Source organism: Lampetra fluviatilis, chromosome 3, assembly GCF_964198595.1.
Source record: "Lampetra fluviatilis chromosome 3, kcLamFluv1.1, whole genome shotgun sequence".
Classification (NCBI taxonomy): domain Eukaryota; kingdom Metazoa; phylum Chordata; class Hyperoartia; order Petromyzontiformes; family Petromyzontidae; genus Lampetra; species Lampetra fluviatilis.
The window spans coordinates 4,537,653-4,561,386 of record NC_136277.1 but is presented as its reverse complement, the minus strand read 5'-3'; the positions used below and the strand labels follow the sequence as shown (position 1 = coordinate 4,561,386).

General features: G+C 47.1%; 1 protein-coding gene across 3 annotated transcripts in view; it reads left to right on the top strand.

Moving 5' to 3' along the window:
- LOC144951786 (uncharacterized) overlaps positions 1-23,734 on the top strand; it is a 225,781-nt gene that overhangs the window by 135,596 nt on the left and 66,451 nt on the right. For all 3 annotated transcript variants that reach the window (XM_078882163.1, XM_078882164.1, XM_078882165.1), the window contains exons 7-21: positions 582-792; positions 4,177-4,316; positions 6,094-6,150; positions 7,926-7,962; positions 8,682-8,798; positions 10,364-10,481; positions 12,557-12,732; positions 12,856-12,943; positions 14,607-14,794; positions 15,048-15,127; positions 15,942-15,975; positions 16,751-16,867; positions 19,141-19,258; positions 19,449-19,636; positions 22,875-22,962. In XM_078882163.1, the coding sequence (XP_078738289.1) occupies positions 582-792; positions 4,177-4,316; positions 6,094-6,150; positions 7,926-7,962; positions 8,682-8,798; positions 10,364-10,481; positions 12,557-12,732; positions 12,856-12,943; positions 14,607-14,794; positions 15,048-15,127; positions 15,942-15,975; positions 16,751-16,867; positions 19,141-19,258; positions 19,449-19,636; positions 22,875-22,962 (1,757 nt within the window). The remainder of the gene's footprint in view (positions 1-581; positions 793-4,176; positions 4,317-6,093; positions 6,151-7,925; positions 7,963-8,681; positions 8,799-10,363; positions 10,482-12,556; positions 12,733-12,855; positions 12,944-14,606; positions 14,795-15,047; positions 15,128-15,941; positions 15,976-16,750; positions 16,868-19,140; positions 19,259-19,448; positions 19,637-22,874; positions 22,963-23,734) is intronic.

Here is a 23,734-nt window from a genome sequence, read left to right as displayed (position 1 = left end):
GATAGCAACAACAAAGTGATGCCACATATACAGCGTGACATGCTAAGCGCTGTATTTACTCAAATACAGGTAGTCCTCTACTTACGATGGAGATGCGTTACGACGACCCCATCGTAAGTCGAAAATATTGTAAGTCGAAGATGGCCTAGCCTACCCAGGAGTCTTAAAGAATGGTGATAATTTACCAAAACAGAGCGATTTACAGTACCGTACTGTATAAACTATATACTGTATGTATTTATTAATTACAATACTGTATTGCATAGTAAAATGTAAAGTAAAAAATCAAGGTACATTTTTAGCCTACCTATATGAACTGCAATTTAATAGAAAATTTTTTCAGGAAACATCCTATCTGTTATAAAAACTTTTAACATGCATTGAACGTATCATATCTTGGTAACCCTAAAATGAAATCGCTAAAGCTACGTATCATACATGCATTGAACGTATTGTAACGTATCATATTGTACTGTACTCATACGTGAACGCCATCGTAAGATCGAAATATCGTAAGTCGGACCATCGTAACTCAGGGACTATCTGTATACATGTTTTAATGTATATAATTGCATTTCCAGGAATCAAAAAACACGCTGAGGTTTGCCATCACAACCCTGTACAACCTGAGCGTGGTACCGGAGCTGAAGCCGTGCTTCCTTCAGGAGCGGGCGGCGGACGTGATGGCCTGCTACCTGGACGTGCCCGACGCACCCTGCAAGCTGTGCGCTCTGGAAACGCTGGCCAGGATCTCCACTGAGCAGGACCTGGACATCATCTGTAACGCACAGGGTAACCCAGCAGATTCCTGCACAGTATACAGCTGTCTGTACGTCAGCGGGAACTCGCATCTGCAGCCTGCCTGGGAGGCACCACACCGGTGCCGCGTCGCCACTGCAGTCGGCGCTTGTTGGCTGTGCCCGTGGCAGCCCCTGGATCGTGGGAGGGTCCCGGGCACTGGGTCAGATTGCTGCCTTGTCCATCATCGGCAGCATTGTCGCTGTTTTCCCTGAGGATGCATTTGCGCAAATCTGACCAACTGGTAGCAGTGAAACGGAGACAATTGTAGGTAGACTTCGCAACCGTGAAAATTGGTGATTATAACATGCTGATTAGCCCTAATAAGGATAAAACTGGTCCACAGTTGTTCCCGTTTGTTTCGCTACTGCTGGCAGTCGTTACATTTGCTCAAATATATTTGATGGTGCCCTAAGATAAGGGGACCACAAAGTGGTGCTGTGTAATTTATATAACTTGATGCCTTGACTTGAGAGAAGCGCCCTAGAATATTCTGTATGGTACAGTATGTGTAAATACATGGTGACGACAAGGATGATGATGGTCATGAATATGCTAATAATGATAGTAATGATGACAGGTAAATATATTGAAAGTGAAGGGGAGATTGTGAATGTGTTTACTGTGTAAGCCTTTGAGAAACGCTTGCCATTGTTGCTCGCTCATGCCCAAGGTCATGCAGGGATCTGTTTAATTTTCTGCATTCCTTCACATTGTGTTACTTAAGGTCACGCGGAACATTTTAGTTTATGTTTCATTGTAGTGCGGTCTTGCAGCATTTTGGAGGTCCGTGATTGGTTTGTTAGAAGACTGCACGCCGGTTTGATTAGTGACTCACAGCACGACTCAGCACCTGCGGAGCCGTGCTCAAACCAGGGGCAGCAACAGGGTAAGGATTGGATAGAAGCCTCTGGCAGGTTCCAGCATGGAGCCAGGGACCCTGTTGATATAACTTGAGCTGTTGGGTTAGTCCAGGGTGAAGAGCGCAGAGTGAAGTCGTGTGGACAGATAGCGTGCAGCTCTGCTATTGAGCTCGCGGTATGCAGTAATAGACATCCGTGGTGTATGATACGGATCTTTTTGTGAACCTAGAGTGTAACTTAACCACCATTGTTTGGTGATGCTCCTGCGTTGGTAGTGGTGCACGGGAACCATTAAACACTTAAACGCATTAAATAACACTGCCTAAAATAGAAAAGTATACAATAGGTGATGTTTCAGGCAATGACCCTGCATAGATTTATGTTCAATGAATAAAGACGATTGGCCAAAACATTCCTTTTTATGGCACTGTTATTGACGAATGTGTTGAAGTTTCCTCTCCAGTGTAACATAGTGTTCAGTGAAGTTAATGTTGCTAGTACACAGTTGCGTTGAGTATAGCTAGCGTGGTTACAGAGTTCACTTGTGTTCTGTATGTTCTGAGTTATCTTGTAAAGCTTCTCAGCTAATCTTTGGCAATATCGTCTGAGGTTATGTTAAGTGATAATATATTAGGTTGTCTTCAATTTCGTCTGAGATCTGTCATCAGTTTATCTACTCTAACATCTTCAGCAATAACTTCTGTACTGTCTGCACAGATTATCATCTGTAATATCCCCCAGGTATCGTATCATACTCTATTAGAGAAAAGTTTTGCTGGCTGGCCGGTGCACGGGCAGGCAAGTGCGCGGTAGTGATGTCACCGTGCACATCTGCGTGATGACGTCACCCGCATCCCACAGCGTTGAGCCGGGTTCGCGCTTCGCGATGGCGTCACGCCTCCACCCTGGCCGTGAATCCCACTCAAATACACGGGCAGTGCTACGACTTATTGATTAGATTACGTTTTGGATTTAAAATTTCGGATTTGGGGGGGGGGTTGGCCATATTTCGGACTGTTTTAATACATTCGTGATACATTTAATACATGCGCTAAATGTAATTTTAATAACATTAATTTACGATGTATAAAATATTCACGTATCTGTCCCGTCACGCTCTGTATCTCCCAACGGTATGGCGGAGCATAAAATGACTGAAAGCAAAAAATGCTCCGCGGCAAGGACATTCCCAAAAATTGTTGAACTTTGGACAATAACATTTTTTTTACCCCAGTATTTTGGAAAATAACCTCTGCACATCCAGTCTCCCCGAAGAAGGAAGATTCGACCAATAAAACGTGGACATCTAGTCTCGAATAGTCTTCCAGAATACGCTGGTCCTATACAGATGAATAAGGAACTCATCTTCTGGAAGATGGAAGGCCCTACCAATAAAACCCGGATTTAATTCTCGAAAAATATTTCTAAAGTTGAGGGTCCAACACAAACCAAGGGCGCCAAAATCTTGCGTGAGAGTGACCTTCATTTTATTGGGATAATTGTCCGGAAGGTGGTTTCCCATTGATTTATAATTTAACCCGACGTCTACGCGTGGCGTCATCATCCCTTAAGCCACGCCTATGATTTGGACGCAGAAAGTCACCCTGTGGGACTGAAAGAGGACGCGATGATGTCATCGCGCTTAGAGCAAATCACGCAACGCGAGTGCGACCACAGGCATCGGTGGGGACGTTATCGTGCGCGTGATGACATCATCGTACGAGTGTACGATGACGTCGCGGTGCACGTCTACTTGCTGACGTCATCGTGCACGTCTGCGTGATGACGTCAGCCCGCATCTCTGCGTGGATATCGTTTCGTGCGTCGCGCTGACGTCACACCACTGATCACCCCGGCCGTGTGTCCCACGCATGCGCAGACAGTGCCTTTTGAATTGTTAACTTTAAAACAAAAATCATTCTGTTAAACAATAATGTAGCTGTACACATGTATACAGTTTCATTACCAAGCAAAAGTAATGTTACGTATAATCAAGATGATTGAGTAAAAGCAAATCCCTGTGACGTCACATTTGCGGATTAATCTTAAGACTTTTCCAGGATAATCGGAAATTTGGTACCTAGGCTTGATTATAAGATGTTTTGGATTAATATAGAAATCGGAAACGCGTGTAAATAATTACAGATGCTACGCTGGTTTTGCTTTGACTTAGCTCACTGTAAATAAACGCCGTTTCTTTAAAAACATGGTCTGCTCCGCTCATGACAACGTACCTCCCACTGTCCCACAGCTGTCCGCAAAATAACCTCTTGTCACAGAATAAGTAATAATGCAGAAGTAAAAAGTTGTCCAACCAAACTACGAATAACTGTTTTAAAACGGCAATAAATAAAATAGCAACACCTTTTTAAACGGCTTATTCCAATGCGATGCATTGTTTTTCATGTGGTTGCACAGTTCTTGCATTTCTAAATCTACCATTGTTTTATACGTGTGTGTGTGCGCATTAAACAAGTCGTGTTTAGCATTTAACAGCATCATCTCTGATCTCTAGGTGCCATTGCCCTCCTGACGGACCTTGTAAACAGGCCTTCATACAAAGACTTTGTGGCTCTGGAGAACATTCTCAATCCCACTGCTGGACTGGTGGAGAGTTTAACCATGATCTCCATCACGGCTGGTATTCGGAGAAAGGTGAGCTCTCTTATATTCGTGGGAGATATAAGTCGCTGGACTTGTTTCAGTTTAGTTTTATGCATTCCAGTATGTTGTGTTATTATTAACTATGTTTTTAGATGTTTTTTTTATTAACACAAAGCTTTATTAAACAGTTATGTGAACGGGAAAATGTAAAGGCTAGAATGTTTTTTTTTTTGCCAGAAGTTGTAAGATGCAGTTACTGTATTTTAAAAGTGGTCTCTGTGCAGTGAGTTCGCAACGAGGGGATTATGATGGAATTGAGTTTGTGCGAACTCGACGATGGAAGTGAATTCCCATGTGAAGCAGAGTAAGGAAGAAGCAGAGAGAGAGAGAAGTGTTTGACGTGCAGTATGGTGGTTCAATGTGGAATGTGTGATAGACCAAGTCATCAACTTGAGGACACTCAATCAGCCAAGTTTTTGGGCACAGTTATCAAGGTCGTGATAGAAGAGTGATAAAGAGACGACTGACCACTGGTGAGAAAGTGACCTAAGTGAATTAGTGAGTGCTGGATCATCAACCTGACGGCTTTACATATACGTCTATAAATTGCAGCGATATAGGAACTGGATGCTCCACAGCAGTTTCCCGATTTTGGCCAAATGTGTGCTTTGTAGAGTAGTGATACATAGTTGGAGTTCAAGAATGCTTTTTCGCATGGACTGTAAACCAAGCTGGATGTCTCCTGAACCAGATTAATGATGCAGCCATTCCATGACAATTCAGATTAGATCTTGTGCCAAGAACATTAATGATAATAAAATCGTTGACTATGATGGCAGGAACTGGAATTGCCAATCTTATGTGATATTGTTAATTATGGGGTTTTTACAACTGTTTAGTTTTTTGCTGTTGTGCTGCATGGCTGTGTGATGTGTTTTTGGTTTGCACCGCGTGTTCAGAGTGATGTCCGACATTTGAATCCACATGCTGAGAGCTTCTTCAGGAACTCCATTGAGCATCTCATGTTTTCATTCTCTTAGCACTGCTGGCTGCTGCTAGGGTTTGGTGCAGGCTAACCGGTGTTGTTTGACTTGCTTCATCACTTCTGTATACAAGCGTACTAGCACTCTGTAATATTACGCTAAACAAGACAGGTTCCCGAACCTGCTTGTTGTACTGCTTTGTGTCTTTGTAGTGTCCAAGTGTACCTCAGTGTCTGTGTCTTTATGTGCGAGTGTGTGAGTGTTCCTGGGTATCTATGTCTAGCGTAGTGGCGATCAGTGGTGTAGTGGTTAGTGCACTGTGCTTCTAAACTGACGACATAAGTTTGATTCCCGTTCACGACCATCTGTGACGAATATCTGAACCGGTCCTGGGCCTCCCCTTTGTCGAATCAGCCTTTAATGAGTACCTGATGCAGTGTGTAGCCATCAGCATAGGGGAGACAAAGGCGGTTGGGCGTGGTGCTGGCTACTCACTCCGTCGTGTGCTGTGCCAGCCTGCATGGGTGCTCTCTAACAGCATTTGCCCCAACAGTATGTTAAAAGTTATACGGGGGGTTATTGTTCCCTGTATAGCTGATAAATAATGGTTACCAATTTGCAGCACAGAGAGAAATGTCAAGCAATGCACTCAGGCATTGTCGCACAACTATCACAGAGCACTCAGTGTGTGGCACTTACAATCAGGTATGTATTTTTTGTTTTCTTTTTTGAGAAACGAGTGGAGCTGCCACAATGTAATGGTTCACACGCTGGACTTGCAAATGGGATGCACGGATTTCTCTGAGTGAGAGTGAGAGAATGACTCGTCGCTGCTTTGCCCCCAGACGCTGCAGCCGGGAGCCGAGCTGGATGAAGAGGCACTGCAGGAAATCCTCCCCAAGGTGAGGCAGCTCCCAGGGCTCCCTCGGCTCCAGCGTGGCACCGCGCACGGTGCTCGGGGTGCCGCGTGGCGCACGGGGGGCGATGCGACAAGCGCGGCGCCGTCCTGCCGCTCGTAGAGCGACGCGACCCCGCGCTCGCTGCAGTGCTGTGCTCCACACGTCCACGCTGCTCCACACGTCCACGCTGCTCCACGCGTCCACGCTGCGCTCCTTACATGGCAGTCGTGCGTTGTTACACCCGGACGCTCCTTGTATTGATAAACAGCCGTGGAGCTAAACTTCGACAAATAATATAAAACATTCTTGTAGCTGCATTGTGGGAGGAGAGGGCAATGCAGAAGTATTATCGTGCTATAAATAATCCAGTGTCTATACTCCTTGACCAGTGTGGTGAAGTATGGTCAAATGACCCCCCCCAACCTGCACGGCGTGAGGAAGCCCTCATACAGCAGTGGATTGACGACACGGCCTACACACGTCCATGTGCACACTGCCAGCTACAATTCTCAGACGACGAATTTTCTTTACGACAACAAAACGCGACCGCGATGCAACACGCCGAGACATCCCAGTAACGGGCTACAGAACGTCGGCGGTAATCCATTGTGACGTCACGGCACCACACGTCAGGGGGAGGGGGGGAGGGGAAGAGGCCCCCAGCCAAGTGGGGAGCTCGCGTTAGGGGGGAGAGGAAGTTGTACATGGGGAGGGGGAACGGAGAAGGAGGAAGAAGCAGCAGGCTGAGGAGAAGCCAGGGAGAGGGGGGAGGGGGGGCAGCGAACCCCCTAATGAACGAGTTGACCCACACGCGGCTGGTGGGCTTAGCAGGCGGCCTTCCACCACTCCTCATCCCGCTTGCGTCTTGACCACCGAGGGTCTCTGCCCCTCTTTTTCTCGTCCCGACCTCCCCACCTCCACGTCTGCCCTGCTCATCGTAGACTCTGTAGGAAGGGAGACCACGTGACTTCGAGCTCCCACTCCCTCCCTTTAATCTTGTGCCTCAAGTGCTCCATGCCTGCCTGTGCCAAGGGGTGTTGTGCCAGGGGGGTGTCGTGCCAGGGGGGTGTCGTGCCAGGGGGGTGTCGTGCCAGGGGGGTGTCGTGCCAGGGGGTGTCGTGTCAGGGGGGTGTCGTGTCAGGGGGGTGTCGTGTCAGGGGGGTGTTGTGCCAGGGGGGTGTTGTGTCAGGGGGGTGTTGTGCCAGGGGGGTGTTGTGTCAGGGGGGTGTCGTGCCAGGGGGGTGTCGTGCCAGGGGGGTGTCGTGCCAGGGGGGTGTCGTGCCAGGGGGGTGTCGTGCCAGGGGGTGTCGTGTCAGGGGGGTGTCGTGTCAGGGGGGTGTCGTGTCACCGTTTCCATGAAGGGGGTTCGTGCTCCTTATAATGGCCCAGTTGTCTTCCTGGCTGTGATGCTAACGGGTTGGAGTCGGGCGTGCTGCTGTCTCATCACGGTAGCGGGTTTCAGGCCCCACAGAGTCTCTTCGACCGACGGGAAGAGGTTAGTGCCACGTGCCATTGAAAAATACCAGAATATCGTGATGGAGATAAGCAACGTCCGGTCACAAAGCATGGAGGTAGTCAGATGGTGATTTTAATGGAGCTCTTGAGGATGAATGATGCGGGAGCCCTGGCAATGAGCACGGCTCGGCACACGCAGTGGGACACGGGCAGCGACATTGACGATGCTCATCACGAGAGTGACGTGAAGACGAGTGTAGCAAGCGGCGTGCGTGCATCTCTACCCCTCCACTCTGTCTCCCTGTCTCTCGCTGTGAGCGCAGCTGAAAAAGAAGCTGAAGGTGGAGACTGAGAAACGAGGTGAGGAGCACTCCGTTTGGTGTCACTTACACTCAGTGTGTGTCACTTACACTCAGCGTGTCACTTTCACTCATCGTGTGTCACTTTCACTCCGTGTGGTGTCACTTACACTCATCGTGTGTCACTTACACTCAGAGTGTGTCACTTGCACTCAGTGTGTGTCACTTACACTCAGCGTGTGTCACTTACACTCAGCGTGTGTCACTTACACTCAGCATGTGGTGTCACATACACTCAGCGTGTGTCACTTACACTCAGCTTGTGTCACTTACACTCAGTGTGTGTCACTTACACTAGCATGTGTCACACTCGGCATGTGTGTCATACTCAGCGTGCGTGTCACTTACACTCAGGTAATGTCACACAACTATCACATAGCACTTGGTGTGTGTCACAATCAGGCACTGTCATGCAACTAGTAAATGTCTCACAGTGAGTGTGCCTTTCAAGTCCGTAAGAGTGAGTGCGTCACAGTGAGCGTGATAGTGATCATAGTGTCACACGTTGAGTGTTTTACAGTGAGTGTGAGTGAGTGACAATGTCTCGCAGAAAGTGATTGTCAGTGAGTGAGTGTGAGAGTGCCAGTGAGTGAGTGAGGCTGTCCCGTCTCACCCAGACTACACGCTCCAGTGAGGAGACATCGCTTTGAATCCCACTGTCACAGTGAGTGTCTCACAGAGAGTGCCAGTGAGTGAGTGACACTGTCCCGTTTCACCCAGACTACACGCTGGAGTGGGGAGACATCGCCGTCCACCCCACGCGTCGCTCCGTGCAGAAGTGGCCCAAGGCTGGGGACAGCCGAATCTACGTCCCCTACAAAGTGTCCCTCGCCTTCTGTGAGTGGCCTTCCCTCCTCCTCCCTCCTACTCATTCCTTGTTACACCTGTACCTTGCTCATCCTGTGACTGGAAGGTGACCAGATTAAGGGCAGAGTTCACATCAACAGAGTGGCCCTTGTCTAGAAAGAAGCGCAGGGCCCAATGTAAATCAGGATGTGGACTGATAATCACGTGACTGGGCGTGGAGGTGGCTGTGGCAAGCTGGTGGTGAGCGGAGAGTCAGGGACAGGGTTTGTCCCTGAAGAAGAAACCCAACTCGGTGTCTTAGTCTCTGTGAGATGCCGCCTGGTTACTTGAATCAGCGTGAGAATCAAGCCACATCCACAAGTGCTGAATGATTGACATTACATTGAAATAGCTGCAGCAAAATTAGGATGTTGATTAACGTTTCACTAATGGTCATCCTAAGGGAGAAAGATGGAACCAGGACTCATGATTGAAATAGAATCTGAAGATTGGAGGTATTCTCTGCAGCTCTCTTTGTAAATAGATCCACATAGCCCAGGAACCAGACCACTCTCAGATGAAGAGGACACACAAATCTAAGTGTCTCTATACACACGGCATCATCACGCACAGAGGCCTGTAACCAGGCCTCGAGTCATTGACTTAGATCGGTCGTGACTCGTGATACACGCAAGGCACCGTACGTGTAGTAGCCAGTGACGTGCACTCAGTGTGTGTGACTGTGATGGGAATGCCGCATTGGGGCCAATGGAGCAGAGGAAGCGGTGCACACGACACGGAGAGCGCAGAGCGGCGCTCGAGAGGCTTGCGTCGCCAACGCAGATCGTGGAGATTCCTCGCGTCGTCGGGCGGGGGACCGCGGGGCAAAGATTTCACTCACGCAGGGACTCTGCTCCTGGCTTTATCTGAAGCAGTGCCGCTCACTCAACACAGCTTGATTAGACATTAGAAGGAATGGATACCATTTAGAATAGAAGGAATGGATACCATTTAGAATGGATAGATAATGATGTTTGTTCTTTATCTGCTGTCAAAAACATGTTGTGGGGACCCAGCAAATGATAGTTAAGTCAATAATCCACACGTGATGCTATCCAGTCAAAGGCAGCGGTAACCATGACGCTACTATAGAACAATGAGTAAATCGCAGCACCTGACCAGCAGTGTCCATGAAAGAGAAGCGGCTCTCGTAGAACGGCAAATTACTCTGTCAACTCAAATAAAGCGGTGCCGTGGTTTGAATGAGCGACGCCTCCTGCTGCCGAGTGGAAGCGCAGGGAGAGGCGCAGTGGCGGCCGTGGGGCCGAGGCGGCGGAGCGGCCCCCGGGGCCTCCCCACAGGAGCCCAGCGCTGCCGCCACTCACGCTCCACCCCACGCCGTGCCACCCACTGTGCCCCACGCTCCACCCCACGCAGTGCCACCCGCTGTGCCCCTCTTTGTGCCCCCGCCGTGACCCTCTGTGTTCCTCTCCGTGCCCCACACTCCACCCCACGCCGTGCCCCACGTCTTTGGCTACACTTGGCACTTGGCACTCGCTGTGCGCTCTTCCCGCTCACGCCGGCCCCACCACTCACGCCCGCCGTGTGACCTGCAGATGACGGCGATGTCAAGAAGATCGAGGAGGCGGCGCTGGAGTTTGAGAAGAAAACAAGCGTCCGGTTCATCCCTCGCTCCAACGAGACTGACTACATCTACATCCACGCGTGGGAGGGGTGAGACACGGAGACACGGACATGGCAGAGACACAGCTACAGAAACATGGCAGAGACACAGCTACAGAAACATGGCCACTACAGAGACACGGACACGATAGACATGGCCACTACAGAGACACAGACACGATAGACATGGCTACTACAGAGACACAGACACTACAGAGACACGGGCACTATAGAAGTGGCCACTACAGAGACACAGACACTACAGAGACACAGACACTATAAACATGGCCACTACAGAGACACAGACACTATAGACATGGCCACTACAGAAACGGGGACATTATAGACATGGATACTAGAGACACGGTCACTACAGAGACACGGACACTATTAACGTGGCTACTACAGAGAATGGCCACTACAGAGATACGGACACTATAGACATGGCCACTACAGAGACACGGACACTACAGAGACACGGACACTATAGACATGGCCACTACAGAGAATGGCTGCTACAGAGACACGGACACTGTAGACATGGCTACTACAGAGACACAGACACTATTGACATGGCCACTACACAGACACAGACACTATAGACATGGCTACTACAGAGAATGGCCACTACAGAGATACGGACACTATAGACATGGCTACTACAGACGCACGGACACTACAGAGACACAGCCATTATAGACACACGGCCACTCAAGAGACATGGACACGAGAGACATGGTCATTACAGAGACACGGACATGATAAATACGGCTACTACAGAGACACGGACACTATATACATGGCTACTTTAGAGACATGGCTTCTACAGTGATAGATACTATTGACATGGCCACTTCAGAGACACGGACACAACAGTGACACGGCCACTACAGAGACACGGACACCATAGACATGGCTACTACAGACACACAGACTGGTTGTGGTTAGGCTGGGGTTGTCTCTGTGTGATGAGTGGTGAGTGAATTGGGCTCCGTGCTCAGGCTGGGGTTGTCTCTGTGTGGTGAGTGGTGAGTGAATGGGGCTCAGTGCTCAGGCTGGAGTTGTCTCTGTGTGGTGAGTGGTGAGTGAATGGGGCTCAGTGCTCAGGCTGGGGTTGTCTCTGTGTGATGAGTGGTGAGTGAATGGGGCTCCGTGTTCAGGCTAGAATTGTCGCTGTGTGGTGAGTGGTGAGTGAATGGGGCTCGGTGCTCAGGCTGGGGTTGTCTCTGTGTGGTGAGTGAATGGGGCTCAGTGCTCAGGCTGGGGTTGTCTCTGTGTGGTGAGTGGTGAGTGAATGGGGCTCAGTGCTCAGGCTGGGGTTGTCTCTGTGTGGTGAGTGGTGAGTGAATGGGGCTCAGTGCTCAGGCTGGAGTTGTCTCTGTGTGGTGAGTGGTGAGTGAATGGGGCTCAGTGCTTAGGCTGGGGTTGTCTCTGTGTGGTGAGTGGTGAGTGAATGGGGCTCAGTGCTCAGGCTGGGGTTGTCTCTGTGTGGTGAGTGGTGAGTGAATGGGGCTCAGTGCTCAGGCTGGGGTTGTCTCTGTGTGGTGAGTGGTGAGTGAATGGGGCTCAGTGCTCAGGCTGGAGTTGTCTCTGTGTGGTGAGTGGTGAGTGAATGGGGCTCAGTGCTTAGGCTGGGGTTGTCTCTGTGTGGTGAGTGGTGAGTGAATGGGGCTCAGTGCTCAGGCTGGGGTTGTCTCTGTGTGGTGAGTGGTGAGTGAATGGGGCTCGGTGCTCAGGCTGGGGTTGTCTCTGTGTGGTGAGTGGTGAGTGAATGGGGCTCAGTGCTCAGGCTGGGGTTGTCTCTGTGTGGTGAGTGGTGAGTGAATGGGGCTCAGTGCTCAGGCTGGGGTTGTCTCTGTGTGGTGAGTGGTGAGTGAATGGGGCTCAGTGCTCAGGCTGGGGTTGTCTCTGTGTGGTGAGTGGTGAGTGAATGGGGCTCCGTGCTCAGGCTGGGGTTGTCTCTGTGTGGTGAGTGGTGAGTGATTGGGGCTCGGTGCTCAGGCTGGGGTTGTCTCTGTGTGGTGAGTGGTGAGTGAATGGCGCTCAGTGCTCAGGCTGGGGTTGTCTCTGTGTGGTGAGTGGTGAGTGAATGGGGCTCCGTGCTCAGGCTGGGGTTGTCTCTACAGGAATTGGTCGTTCCTGGGCCGTCAGGGCGGGGACCAGGCGCTGTCCCTGGAGCCCGGCAAGGTGACCAAGGGCGTCGTTCTGCACGAGTTCATGCACGCGCTCGGCTTCCACCACGAGCACTGCCGCAGCGACCGTGACGACCACGTCTTGGTGCTGAGTGAAAACGTCAAGCCCGGTGTGTGCATCAGTCAGAAATAGAGAGAGGACAAAGCTGTGTGTTTACGTAACTTGCTACAGTATATTCTCAAAGCATGCACGTGGGTTCTTGAAAAGCGTGGACTGGATATCTCCTTTTCAGAATGGAAGGATGCAATTGAGAAAAAGACGTTGCATGAGCACAATCTAACAACTCCGTACGACTACAGCTCCATCACTCACTACGGCATGTAAGTGGTGCTTCTACATTCACCTGTGCAGGGATTGTGTGATGCTATTGTATTTCCACTCCTCCCCGGTAAGTGCTGGCCTCTTAACAGAATATCTTCTCATAAAGGGACACATTTTTGTGCTTTTTAATTTGGTGATTCCACCACATATATGACTGACATTGATAAATGCAGGTAAGTGCTGTTGAATTGCTTGACCTGGCAAATAAACGATGCATCACCCACCTTTGCTGTTGCCAGTTGGGTAATTTACTACTTTGTGGTCACGCATTGCAATGCCCGCGAGTGCAGGGTTTTTAAACCCAAGGCCCCGCAACTCATTTGTTACACATTCCAATCTACTTCCCTTCATATACAAACTTGATTTGAAGCTTTCGTGACTGCAGGAATTCATACTCTTTGGTTCTTTCGGTAAAGTCACGTAGGTAGAAAAATAAAATAAAAATATTAAATCACGACGTTTCGATCGCAACATATTCTGGAGGCACCTGTTCATTACTAATCATGTCCTATGTGATTTAAAGAGCGCCAATTCAAATTAAGACAGGGAATTGGTGCATGTACGTGCATACGTGTGTGTGTGTACGTGTGCAACACACTTGACTCAAAAAAAAATTCATAAATGCACTTTAACACTACCAGAAGGGAGAGACTTAGTGTGTATTACATTAATTTGTCAATATATATCATTCTTTGTCATTCACTCAACTAGTGAATTCAAGCTGGGTGTTTTTAGTGTAAGCAACCAGTGTAACAGTGGCCTGTCCAAGTTAATAAGCAGTGAAGTCAAACGATGCAACCGTTACACAGCACCATCTCTATGCTCCATTGTTTAGATTGATGCTCGACTACGGAGCAATCGCCGTTATTGATGAGCTATGTAGAATGAGTGTTGAGGAGTCACACAGAATAAATTGGATTGGTTTTATCAGGGTTGAAAGGGGAGGGGTGACTCGCTATTAACACTGCAGTTCCCCCCTCATCTAACGTGGTCACAAGGGCAATGTAGTGGCTTTTACAATGACAAAAGGGTGGCGGTGCAGCTGTGCTGCTAAGGTTCTGAGGGGCCTGGCCTGTGCATCACTGGGTTGACTCGTCTCTGGACACGCCCAGCTTCAGCACAGCAATCACGAATCTGCAGCCTCTGTGGATAAAAAAATTTCCAAGATGATGCATTGGCGGCTTAACGTAATAATGGCATTCACGTGCTTTTTACTTTCAAATTTAAACATTAATGCTTTTGACCTACCTGTGTATAATCAGATATTATGTGTCAAAAGAATAAAAATAAATAAAAGTGTGTTCAGGCTCAAATGCTCATTCGTACATCTCAGTTTGCCGCCGTGAGTCTCTGGTTTAAATTCCTCGTGCTCGTGTTGGCTTCACAATAAGGATGACTCCGTTTAGCAACCCCCTAGAGAGTGATGGAGTCGACTTCTCACCGGCACTTAAACTCGTATTCTTCAGATTACAGGTCGAGTGCTCTGTCACCATCGCTGTCCGGCCAAAATGTGTCAACCCCACAGCGGTCTCCATAAACAGCATGCGTCACTTTGAAGGCAGCCACACCCGGAGTGGTGACAGGAATGTCATGAAGCTGTTGGTATGCGACTGTCGCTCAGCATTAAAACTGCACTGATAACAATCGGTCCATGTGCCTCAGGACCGCCGGCTCAAAAGACGAGCACATCCCGACCATGGTGCCCAGGAACAGGAGCACCATGCATCACTTTGGAGGTGGCCACACCCTGAGTGAGGGCGACGTGGAGAAGATCAAGAAGATGTTCGACCACGAGCCTGCAACATGGGGACCCAGCAACGCAGCCCCAGCACGGACTCGCCCAGCCACGGGTGAGGGACACATGGCTACATAGTCCACATTCAGTCGCTCGATTCAGAGAGTTGAAATGGTATGGCCAGGTTCAATTACCATTCTGTTTTTCACAGCTATATTACACTGTGCACACTCTTACAAAACACAGTGTGAGTTGTACATTGCTGGACCGGCATTAATAAATGCGCAAGCCGGTAAGACGTGTAGTTAGGAGCAGCTCGTCGCAGTGCAGGTGTACAGGAGTGACCCCCCGTGTGCGCGTGACCTCAGGTGCCAGCACGGCGCACAGGGATGCAGGGACATCTCTGGAGCAGTCCACAATTGAGAGCCTGGTCGGCGTCTGGAATAAGGTGATTTTACACACGTGATTTAATGCGTGTATTGTTAGCATGATGTTATTGATAAATTGTTACATCCTGCATTGTTGCCATGTATAATAAAAACAAAAACTCTGCAAACACCTAAAGAATGTTTTCAGTGCCAGGTCACTTGAAGATCAATAGAGTATGTATCTTCATAATTACATATTTTGATGAATTACATGTAAAATACGTGCTTAACCTGACAACCAGGATACAGGAACATGCCGCAGTGAATCCAGACTTCTCACACATACATGAGAATGAATATCCAGCATGGGCCGTGAGGCTGACAACAGGGCACGGGGAGGTGGGATGGCATTGGCTTAGTACTCTCTACATTGCCCCGCTATAAACTAGAGAGTTCTGCGTTCATTGTTGTCATCCTGCTAGTGAGATCACACACAAGAGCCAAACATGCAATTAATCTACACATACAATTGCCAAGGTTAGTACCATACATTCATCTCTTGAGACTCAATGTTGGATATAGATAGTCACATCCTATGCAGTGATGGAGCAGGACAGGTGAGAACAACCCTCGTGTGCAAAGTAGACGGAGAGAGACATTGACGAAGACTCAGAGCGGCGTAGCAGAGGTTGCAGGGTAGAGATGAGGGAGTTGGCAGGATAAGCCGGGAGGAAGCCATGAGAGAAGCACTACATATGACTAAAGGGAGAGAGCACACACTGGGCTCATTGCCAGGAGTCAATAAGAGAAATGAAAAATGATTGTGCTATGAAACAGTATTACCCAATTGTGTTATTCGGACATGTTTGATTGTATTTTTTTTATTATTCACAGTCCAATTTGAAAGATATTGGAGACAAGTTGAAAGGTATGTATTGTATGTTCTTGTGTTTTTATGCCAAACTTGGAAGATTTCTGGCTGAATTAATACATCACATGCAACACAATGACAAAAGTAATGAAAATTACTCAAGCATTTTACATCAACCTCTGATTTTAAGTGTGCTCCAACTTCATGGTAGACCATCGAGGATTCATGGAGAGTAAGGCACTCACATAAATGTGTAAAGGAAAGTCAACATGTTCCAGGAGGTTAATATCCTTCAAATATAATACATACAATACTAAAATTGTATATAAAAAATATTTTTTTTACATGAGAGCATTCTGGTGCAAAAGATTCATCGAGCACTTGACTTTACCAGATTATCCTAAAAGTACTACTTCCACTGTCTTATCAGTTACACATGCACAGCTGTAGGGAACATGCGGTACATTTCCTGTGTATGGTACTGCACCCAAGCTGCGCAGTGGAATTCACAGCCAAGTTCAGTGTGTCTGCACACCCCCATTACCACTTCAGAGTTTAGTCTCTACATAAGACAGTTATTGATTACTTTAAAAAAAAGTAGTGGTAATAATGTTATGAACCCTGGAGAGATGGTGGGCAGAGTTTACCCGTGACCAGAATTTAAACTCACATCTCTTGATGGTAAGAATGGCACTGGCACAGCGCAACCCGGTCAGAGGATTGCCCCTAGTGCATGCACAGTATGTTCCCGGGGCGTGCATGTCGCCACGCACCTAACGTGCACATGTTTACACCGGCCTCTGATCCCAGTGTATGTGTGTGCGCTTGACAGACCCTCCCATTAAATGTGGGGGAGTCAAAGACAATTCCTCTTCACAAGAAGTGAGCCACTGGCCCAAGCACAGCGATGGCAATGCGTGCATCCCCTACAAGGTCTCCGCCGACTTCTGTGAGTTTTCCTGTTCACTTCTATCTTGTTTTATTTCTACTGTTCCTGCAGGTGCTATTCATGGTACATTATGTACTTTACATTGTATGAAACGTGTTCAATACCCTGTTTCTAATACTGCACCAGTGTTCCTTGCAAGGGAGACCTAGCTAGTCATGGATACCTATGGATAATACTATTCTCTCATATTATAAATACAAACTCCAGCCTAAACATGGCCTTACCACCAATTCCCTGCCTAGGGTTCTGTCAAACATTCTGCCACCAAATATCTGCAGAGGCATGCAAACTGCAGTTTAGTTTAAACGTTTTCTTGCCAATGAAAACCTCCCCATCAACCAAGATCTCAAAAATGTTCCTCACCGCTGACTCAAGTCCTGATCCCCCTTCTGGGATTGTGCTGTCACCATCCTAGAATCTCACCCAGAACAAACAAAACGCTGATGAACAGAGTTGAACAATGCAGACGTCCAGAATAAACACAATGTTTAAGGCCGACATCGCACCTCCTGGATTTAACATTCATTGAAGTGTAACAATCAACCACATCAGAAGATAAACAGGCCGATGCACACATCTCCTTCAGAAATGTAAAATAAAAGACGGCGACAATGTGACTGTGGCCATGCAACCCAAACTATGGACCATATGGAAAACAACTTAAATCCTGAAGCCCTCTCGTAGCTAGCAGACCTTGACATTGCCATTTAGCTTCTGAACATATTGCCATACGAAAGAGTAAAATAGAATGGAAGTGTGTGAAGTTCAGCAAGTCTCTCTAGTTTAACTGTGGGCATGGAGGAATATGAGGCTGGGGCGATGCCTTACTATAAAGCTGAAATGTGTTTTATATAAGAAAATTAGAATGCATAAACATGTGTGTGTATGTAGACCTTTGTGTGGGGAGCGGTGGTGCAGTGGTTCGTGTGCTGCACGACAAATCCGGCGACCCTAGTTCGATTCCCTCTCACGGCCAATATCGGTGACGATTATTTGAACCGGTCCTGGGCCTCCTTAGGTCGACTCAGCCTAAAATGAGTACCTGGTGCGATGTATAAGCATCGCCACTGGGGAGACAAAGGCCGCTGGGTGTGGTGCTGGCCATCCACTTCCTCGTATGCCATCCCCGCTTTCATAAGTGCTCTCTGAAAGCACTTGCCTCAATAGTATGTTAAGGCTATATACGGGGGATATTTTTCTTTCTCTTGTAGACCTTTGTATTCAAGTAAGAGCCCATTGACTCTAAATTGTTATTTTCTAAGATAGACATAAGTAAAGAAACAGTACAGCTGACACGCTTGACACAGTCAAACAAAAATAAAAGCAGTTTATGGCTCCCCGGTTCTACTCACTTTTCCCATCTGCATGCCACACGGTGGCATTATGGCGAGGGCAGGCTGATGGCACATCCCATCTTCAACATTTAATTCATCAAGGGAGAAAAAACATGCATGGTCTCCGTCAGACTTTCCAACATGGATTGTCCGTGGAAGTATTTAATTATCAATAATAATGTAACCTGAGCCACAATGCAGGATGTTTGCATGACTGATATGAGATAACTTCACACATCATGATGTCATCAGAGGGGGAAGCAAAAAATGTAGTGCTGTTTTTAATCGTCAAGTTTTGGGCAAATTTTCCTATAACAACTTCATGCAAATTGTGTACTTACATTGGGAGAGGGTTATCATGACTCCATGTTACGGATGGACGAACAGAGTTAATGCATGCATACTCCCAGTCTTCGTTTTTAGAAAATGTAAAAAACTCACTTTTCTCGTCAATGACACTTAAAATTTATGTTCAAATGCTTTGGTTATGGCATAGGTAGGTCCCTACTTAATCATTCTCTTTGATTATGAGTTGCGATTTTCTTTAATGGAAGGTAATTTTCAACTGGGATTTTGGCTATGGAGGTGACACATTATACCTGGAATTTACTCTGGCAGATTACTTACTCTGGTGATGAGTTCTAATCCTGGCCATGGTGGGAAGTTGGAGATGGCTGTTCCATCATCGAGACTGGTCCCTGTCAGAGAAATGTGGAACTCTCTATCGTACTGGATGAGCATGTTGCTGGTTTAAGGTTAGGAGCACTTTGACTGTAATTAACGCACTGATTCCTGATCTTGTGAAGGCTGACACGGTGTCTTTACCTTGTAAACTGCTATAGTGATTACGGGGCAACTGTAGGATTGAAACCCTTGTTATGTGGAATGGTTAATTGGTGAGTGCATGATCAACGGCTCATAAACATTCCCTCTTGACAGATGACTATGACGTTGAAGCCATCAACAGCGCGGTGCAAGAATTTGAGAAGAAAACCTGTGTCAGGTTCTACCCTGTTGACTCTGAAAGAGACTTCATTCATATCCAGGCCTTGGATGGGTAAGGGTGTTTTACTTTCACCATTTAAATCCAGAACTAGGATGGATAGTTATACTTTTGAGTTAAATAATGGCCAAACTTGTAAATGGGTGCTCACAAAATCGTATTTTTTATTTGGTTTACGAATTGGCAGGTATTGGGCCATTAATCTGCAGCTTGTGCATACCTATTATGATCCTCTCTGTTCCAGGCATCCCAGCAAGAACTGGTCATTCCTGGGCCGTCAGGGCGGGGACCAGGCGCTCTCCCTGGAGCCTGGGAAGGTGACCAAGGGCACGGTTCTGCACGAGTTGATGCACGCGCTCGGCTTCCAGCACGAGCACTGCCGCAGCGACCGCGGCCAGCACGTCTTCGTTCTGAGTGACAACGTCAAAGATGGTGAGACGCAGGGGAAAGGAATGGGGGTAGAAAGAAAGCAGTAGATGAATGAGTCCCAGAGACATACCGACACTGAACTACATAGTCTCAGACACAGGAACACACAGCCATCAAATGTATTGATCAAATATCATTTAAAATATTTAATGACATGCCCTGTAGTATATACATTGTAAATGAAATATATTCTAGATTTGAAGCTTTCGTGACTGCAATGATTCATATTCTTAGGTTTTTTCGGTAAAGTCACGTAGGTAAAACATTAAAATTAATGAAAGTAAAATAAATAAAAAAATAATAATAATAAAAAATCACGACGTTTCGGAGGCAACACAAGTCTCCGTCATCAGGTGGGACCGTCACAGCCGAATTAGCTGCATCAAGTGAAGCAATGATTCAAGATGTAATCCCTTATAAGCAAGTTGAAGGGAGGTGGAGAGGGGGGGGGTTTGGAGAGCTTATCAGACTGTGGTAGCCAATGAATGGAAACGTATCGGGAGGGAGGAGGAGCGGTGATCAAAGACTGCACGTAGTGCTCAACACAATGAATGGACACGTGTCGGGAGGGAGGAGGAGCGGTGATCAAAGACTGCACGTAGTGTTCAACACAATGAATGGAGACGTGTCGGGACGGAGGGTGAGCGGTGATCAAAGACTGCACGTAGTGCTCAACACAATGAATGGAGACGTGTCGGGACGGAGGGTGAGCGGTGATCAAAGACATCACGTAGTGCTCAACACAATGAATGGAAACGTGTCGGGACGGAGGGTGAGCGGTGATCAAAGACTGCACGTAGTGCTAAACACAATGAATGGAGACGTGTCGGGACGGAGGGTGAGCGGTGATCAAAGAACAATGAAGAGATTACTGTTAAACACTGGGGATGTTAACACTCGGTGAAGTAAATTAAAATAGTGCCTGTCAGATAAGATGGTCCAAAAAGTGTAATTAAGTCTTTTTTGCGTGGTTAATAACATCTTTCCAGTGATTACTAAGTTTGTACCCATCATCACGGTTGAAATTATGTCTGTGTTTGTATATTTGTATGGCTTCGTGTACAAACCTTTGATGGTAGCCAGTAGGTTTGCAGAGAACCTTGGTATCGGAAAAGACAATTTCATGAGAGCCCACAGAGTTGTAGCAATGATCGGCAACGGCCGAAGAATCAGTTCTGCCGTGTTTCAGATCTGACTTGTGCTCGCGGACACGATCAGAAACATGACGTTTCGTTTCTCCAATGTAGCAATCACCACAAATGCAACTCAATTTGTAGACTCCAGGATACTGTAAGTCAGGAACGACATCCTTCACAGATGGAATCAGATCACGGATTTTATGCACTGTACTGAATCGGACTTGGATCTTATGTTTGTTTAGAATTTTGGAGATCTTTTTGGTCACGCCTGCTATGTATGGTAACGTGATAGTTTTGGTCGGAGTTTCATGTGGTTGTCTCTGTGTGGTGGGAGAGACAGCTTGGCGGATAGTACGGTCAGAGTATCCGTTCATCCTGAGGGCCCGATGTACATGTCTTAATTCATCAGTCAGGTGGTGTTGGTCAGAAATGCCATGGGCTCTGTGGTATAGCGTTTTGATGAGAGAATTATTTTGAGATGGGTGGTGGTGGGAATCCGGTTTCAAGTAGGAATCTGTGTGGGTGGCTTTCCTGTAGACAGAATGTCCCAAGGATCCGTCAAGCCTCCTCTTAAACAGAATATCCAAGAATGGTAGTTTACCGTCTTTCTCCACTTCCATGGTGAATCTGATAGATGGGTGTCTAGAATTGATGTGGTCCAAGAAGTGGTTCAATGCTGGGAGGCCATGTGGCCAGATGACGAAAGTGTCATCCACATATCTCTTCCACAGGGAAGGACGCAGGGTGGATGTCTGGATGGCGTCTGATTCAAACTTTTCCATGAACATGTTGGCTATAACTGGTGACAAGGGGGAGCCCATAGGGGTACCCTCATTCTGTTTGTAGAAGGTGCCATTCCAGGTAAAATAGGTGTTGGTGAGGCAATGCCTAACCAGCGCAGGTACATCAGAATTCAATCCATGTTGGACTAAGTCCTCAATTATTGTTAGGGTGTCCGGTACTGGGACTTTGGTAAACAAAGATACTACATCAAAGCTGACGAGGATGTCATCAGGAGATAGTACCATGTCCTTAACCATAGAGACTAATTGGGTTGAGTTGAGTACTGCCGAAGAGGTCTTGCCTGTGAAGGGGAGCAGAGTATCTGATAGAAAACGGGCTAGTTTGTACGTCGTAGAGTTTATCGTCGACACGATGGGTCGTAGCGGGGTGCCTTCTTTATGGATTTTGGGAAGACCATAGAGTCTGGGAGGTCTTGCCGCCGATGGTTTTAGTTTCATTAATTTTAATGTTTTACCTACGTGACTTTACCGAAAAAACCTAAGAATATGAAATATATTGCAAATTACACGTGAATCCTTGACTATGATACTTTGAAATGTGTAATCCATGTCATTATACAAACAGTGAAAGGAAATCCAGGCCCTTCCTTAAATTGCACACACATAAGGATGCATGCATTCAGGTGCTTATATCTTGACATATATGTGCTTGCCAGATATTCTTCTGGGCGTCATTTGGGATCAGTGTCGTTTGTTATTTAGCCTGTGAAGCTGCCGCATTTTAAACACTCTCCGAATCTCTCATACCATCTCCCCACTGACATTAATTGTGAGAGCAACATCCTGAGTGGACCATCACCATCCTCTTGTAGTCCTGGCAGTGACGAGTATTGTCCCTGCTAATGCTGTGCTCTGTTGGCTTGCGCAATAGGAGAGGCAGTTCTGGAGTCTCACATCAATACAGTCCCCTTCTGTGCTGCCATCTACGCCCAACCCCCTACTCCCCTCTGTATTGCCTCTTAGGGGGGCCCCACATGCTTCACAGTTGGTAGCTCAGGGCCTGTTACCTTCCGCCGATATACTGCAACACATTATGCAAAGTGTGGGTAATACTGATAAAGTAGTCGGCTGTCATTTTGCTGTTGAATGCATGGATTGAATGGTGTGATACGCATTCATCACAAAACACTGGAATTGAGAGAAGCTTTCCAGGTACATATTTTCACAGTTGTAATTTTCTCCTTGATTGACATCATCATCAAAGAGCTTTCAAACCAGCGTAATTAAGTGATGCTGTATGTGGACGCAATGTAAATAAATTTGATTAAAAACATAACTTTTTACGTTTCTATTTTACAGAATGGAAGCGAGACATCGTGCACATGAAATCCACTGCCCAGGACCTGGCAGCGCCTTACGACTGCAACTCCATCATGCACTACAGCATGTATGTGTGTGGCATGTGCTGTGTAACCACACTTACACTACACCATCTACAATTGTTGCTCATAAGCAATATCCAGCCATAAACCAGGAAGCTGTCTGTGCACCCACATGCGATAGGTGTATTTCTGAATTAGTTTAGTGGTGAGAAATCCTGTGTATCACAGCAAATTATCTTGCAGTACACCGAAACCTTGCACATCGCTGGGGGCTACGTTCTTGAAAATAGTCGCAATCACAAATCCGCGATCCGAAACTCAAAAGTGTATGGCAAAAATATGGTTTGGTTCTCTCTTCGTAATACCACACCCCCTCCTTTTATGTTACCCTACATTAACCCAAACATGAGACAGGAAGTATGTTTTACGTAACATATTAATGTTTAATGTATAGTTAAATATAAATTGTACAGTCAATGTATAAAAGGGAAAAAAATAATGGAGTGTACACTACTGTACTGTACACATAAAAGTTAACCTGAAAATAAAGATAAGGTTAATGACATGTGCAGTAAATATGCAGTTAAAAATGGATAAACTAAACTCTCTTAGTTACTATGAATGATGATGATGGCATGTGTATTATTCCGTGGCATCATCACCTCAGGCAAAGAGCAGTTAAAGAGTACAGTCTCTTTACGATACAGACTGTACAGGATTCTCACGGTCAACTGCGAATGGTTTAGCCACAGGGGCGCGATTGGCAAACTATACCTCAATACATTCGGCGTGAATGGTCAAATCCACAATAAGAATGCTCATGATGGGCAAATAAAA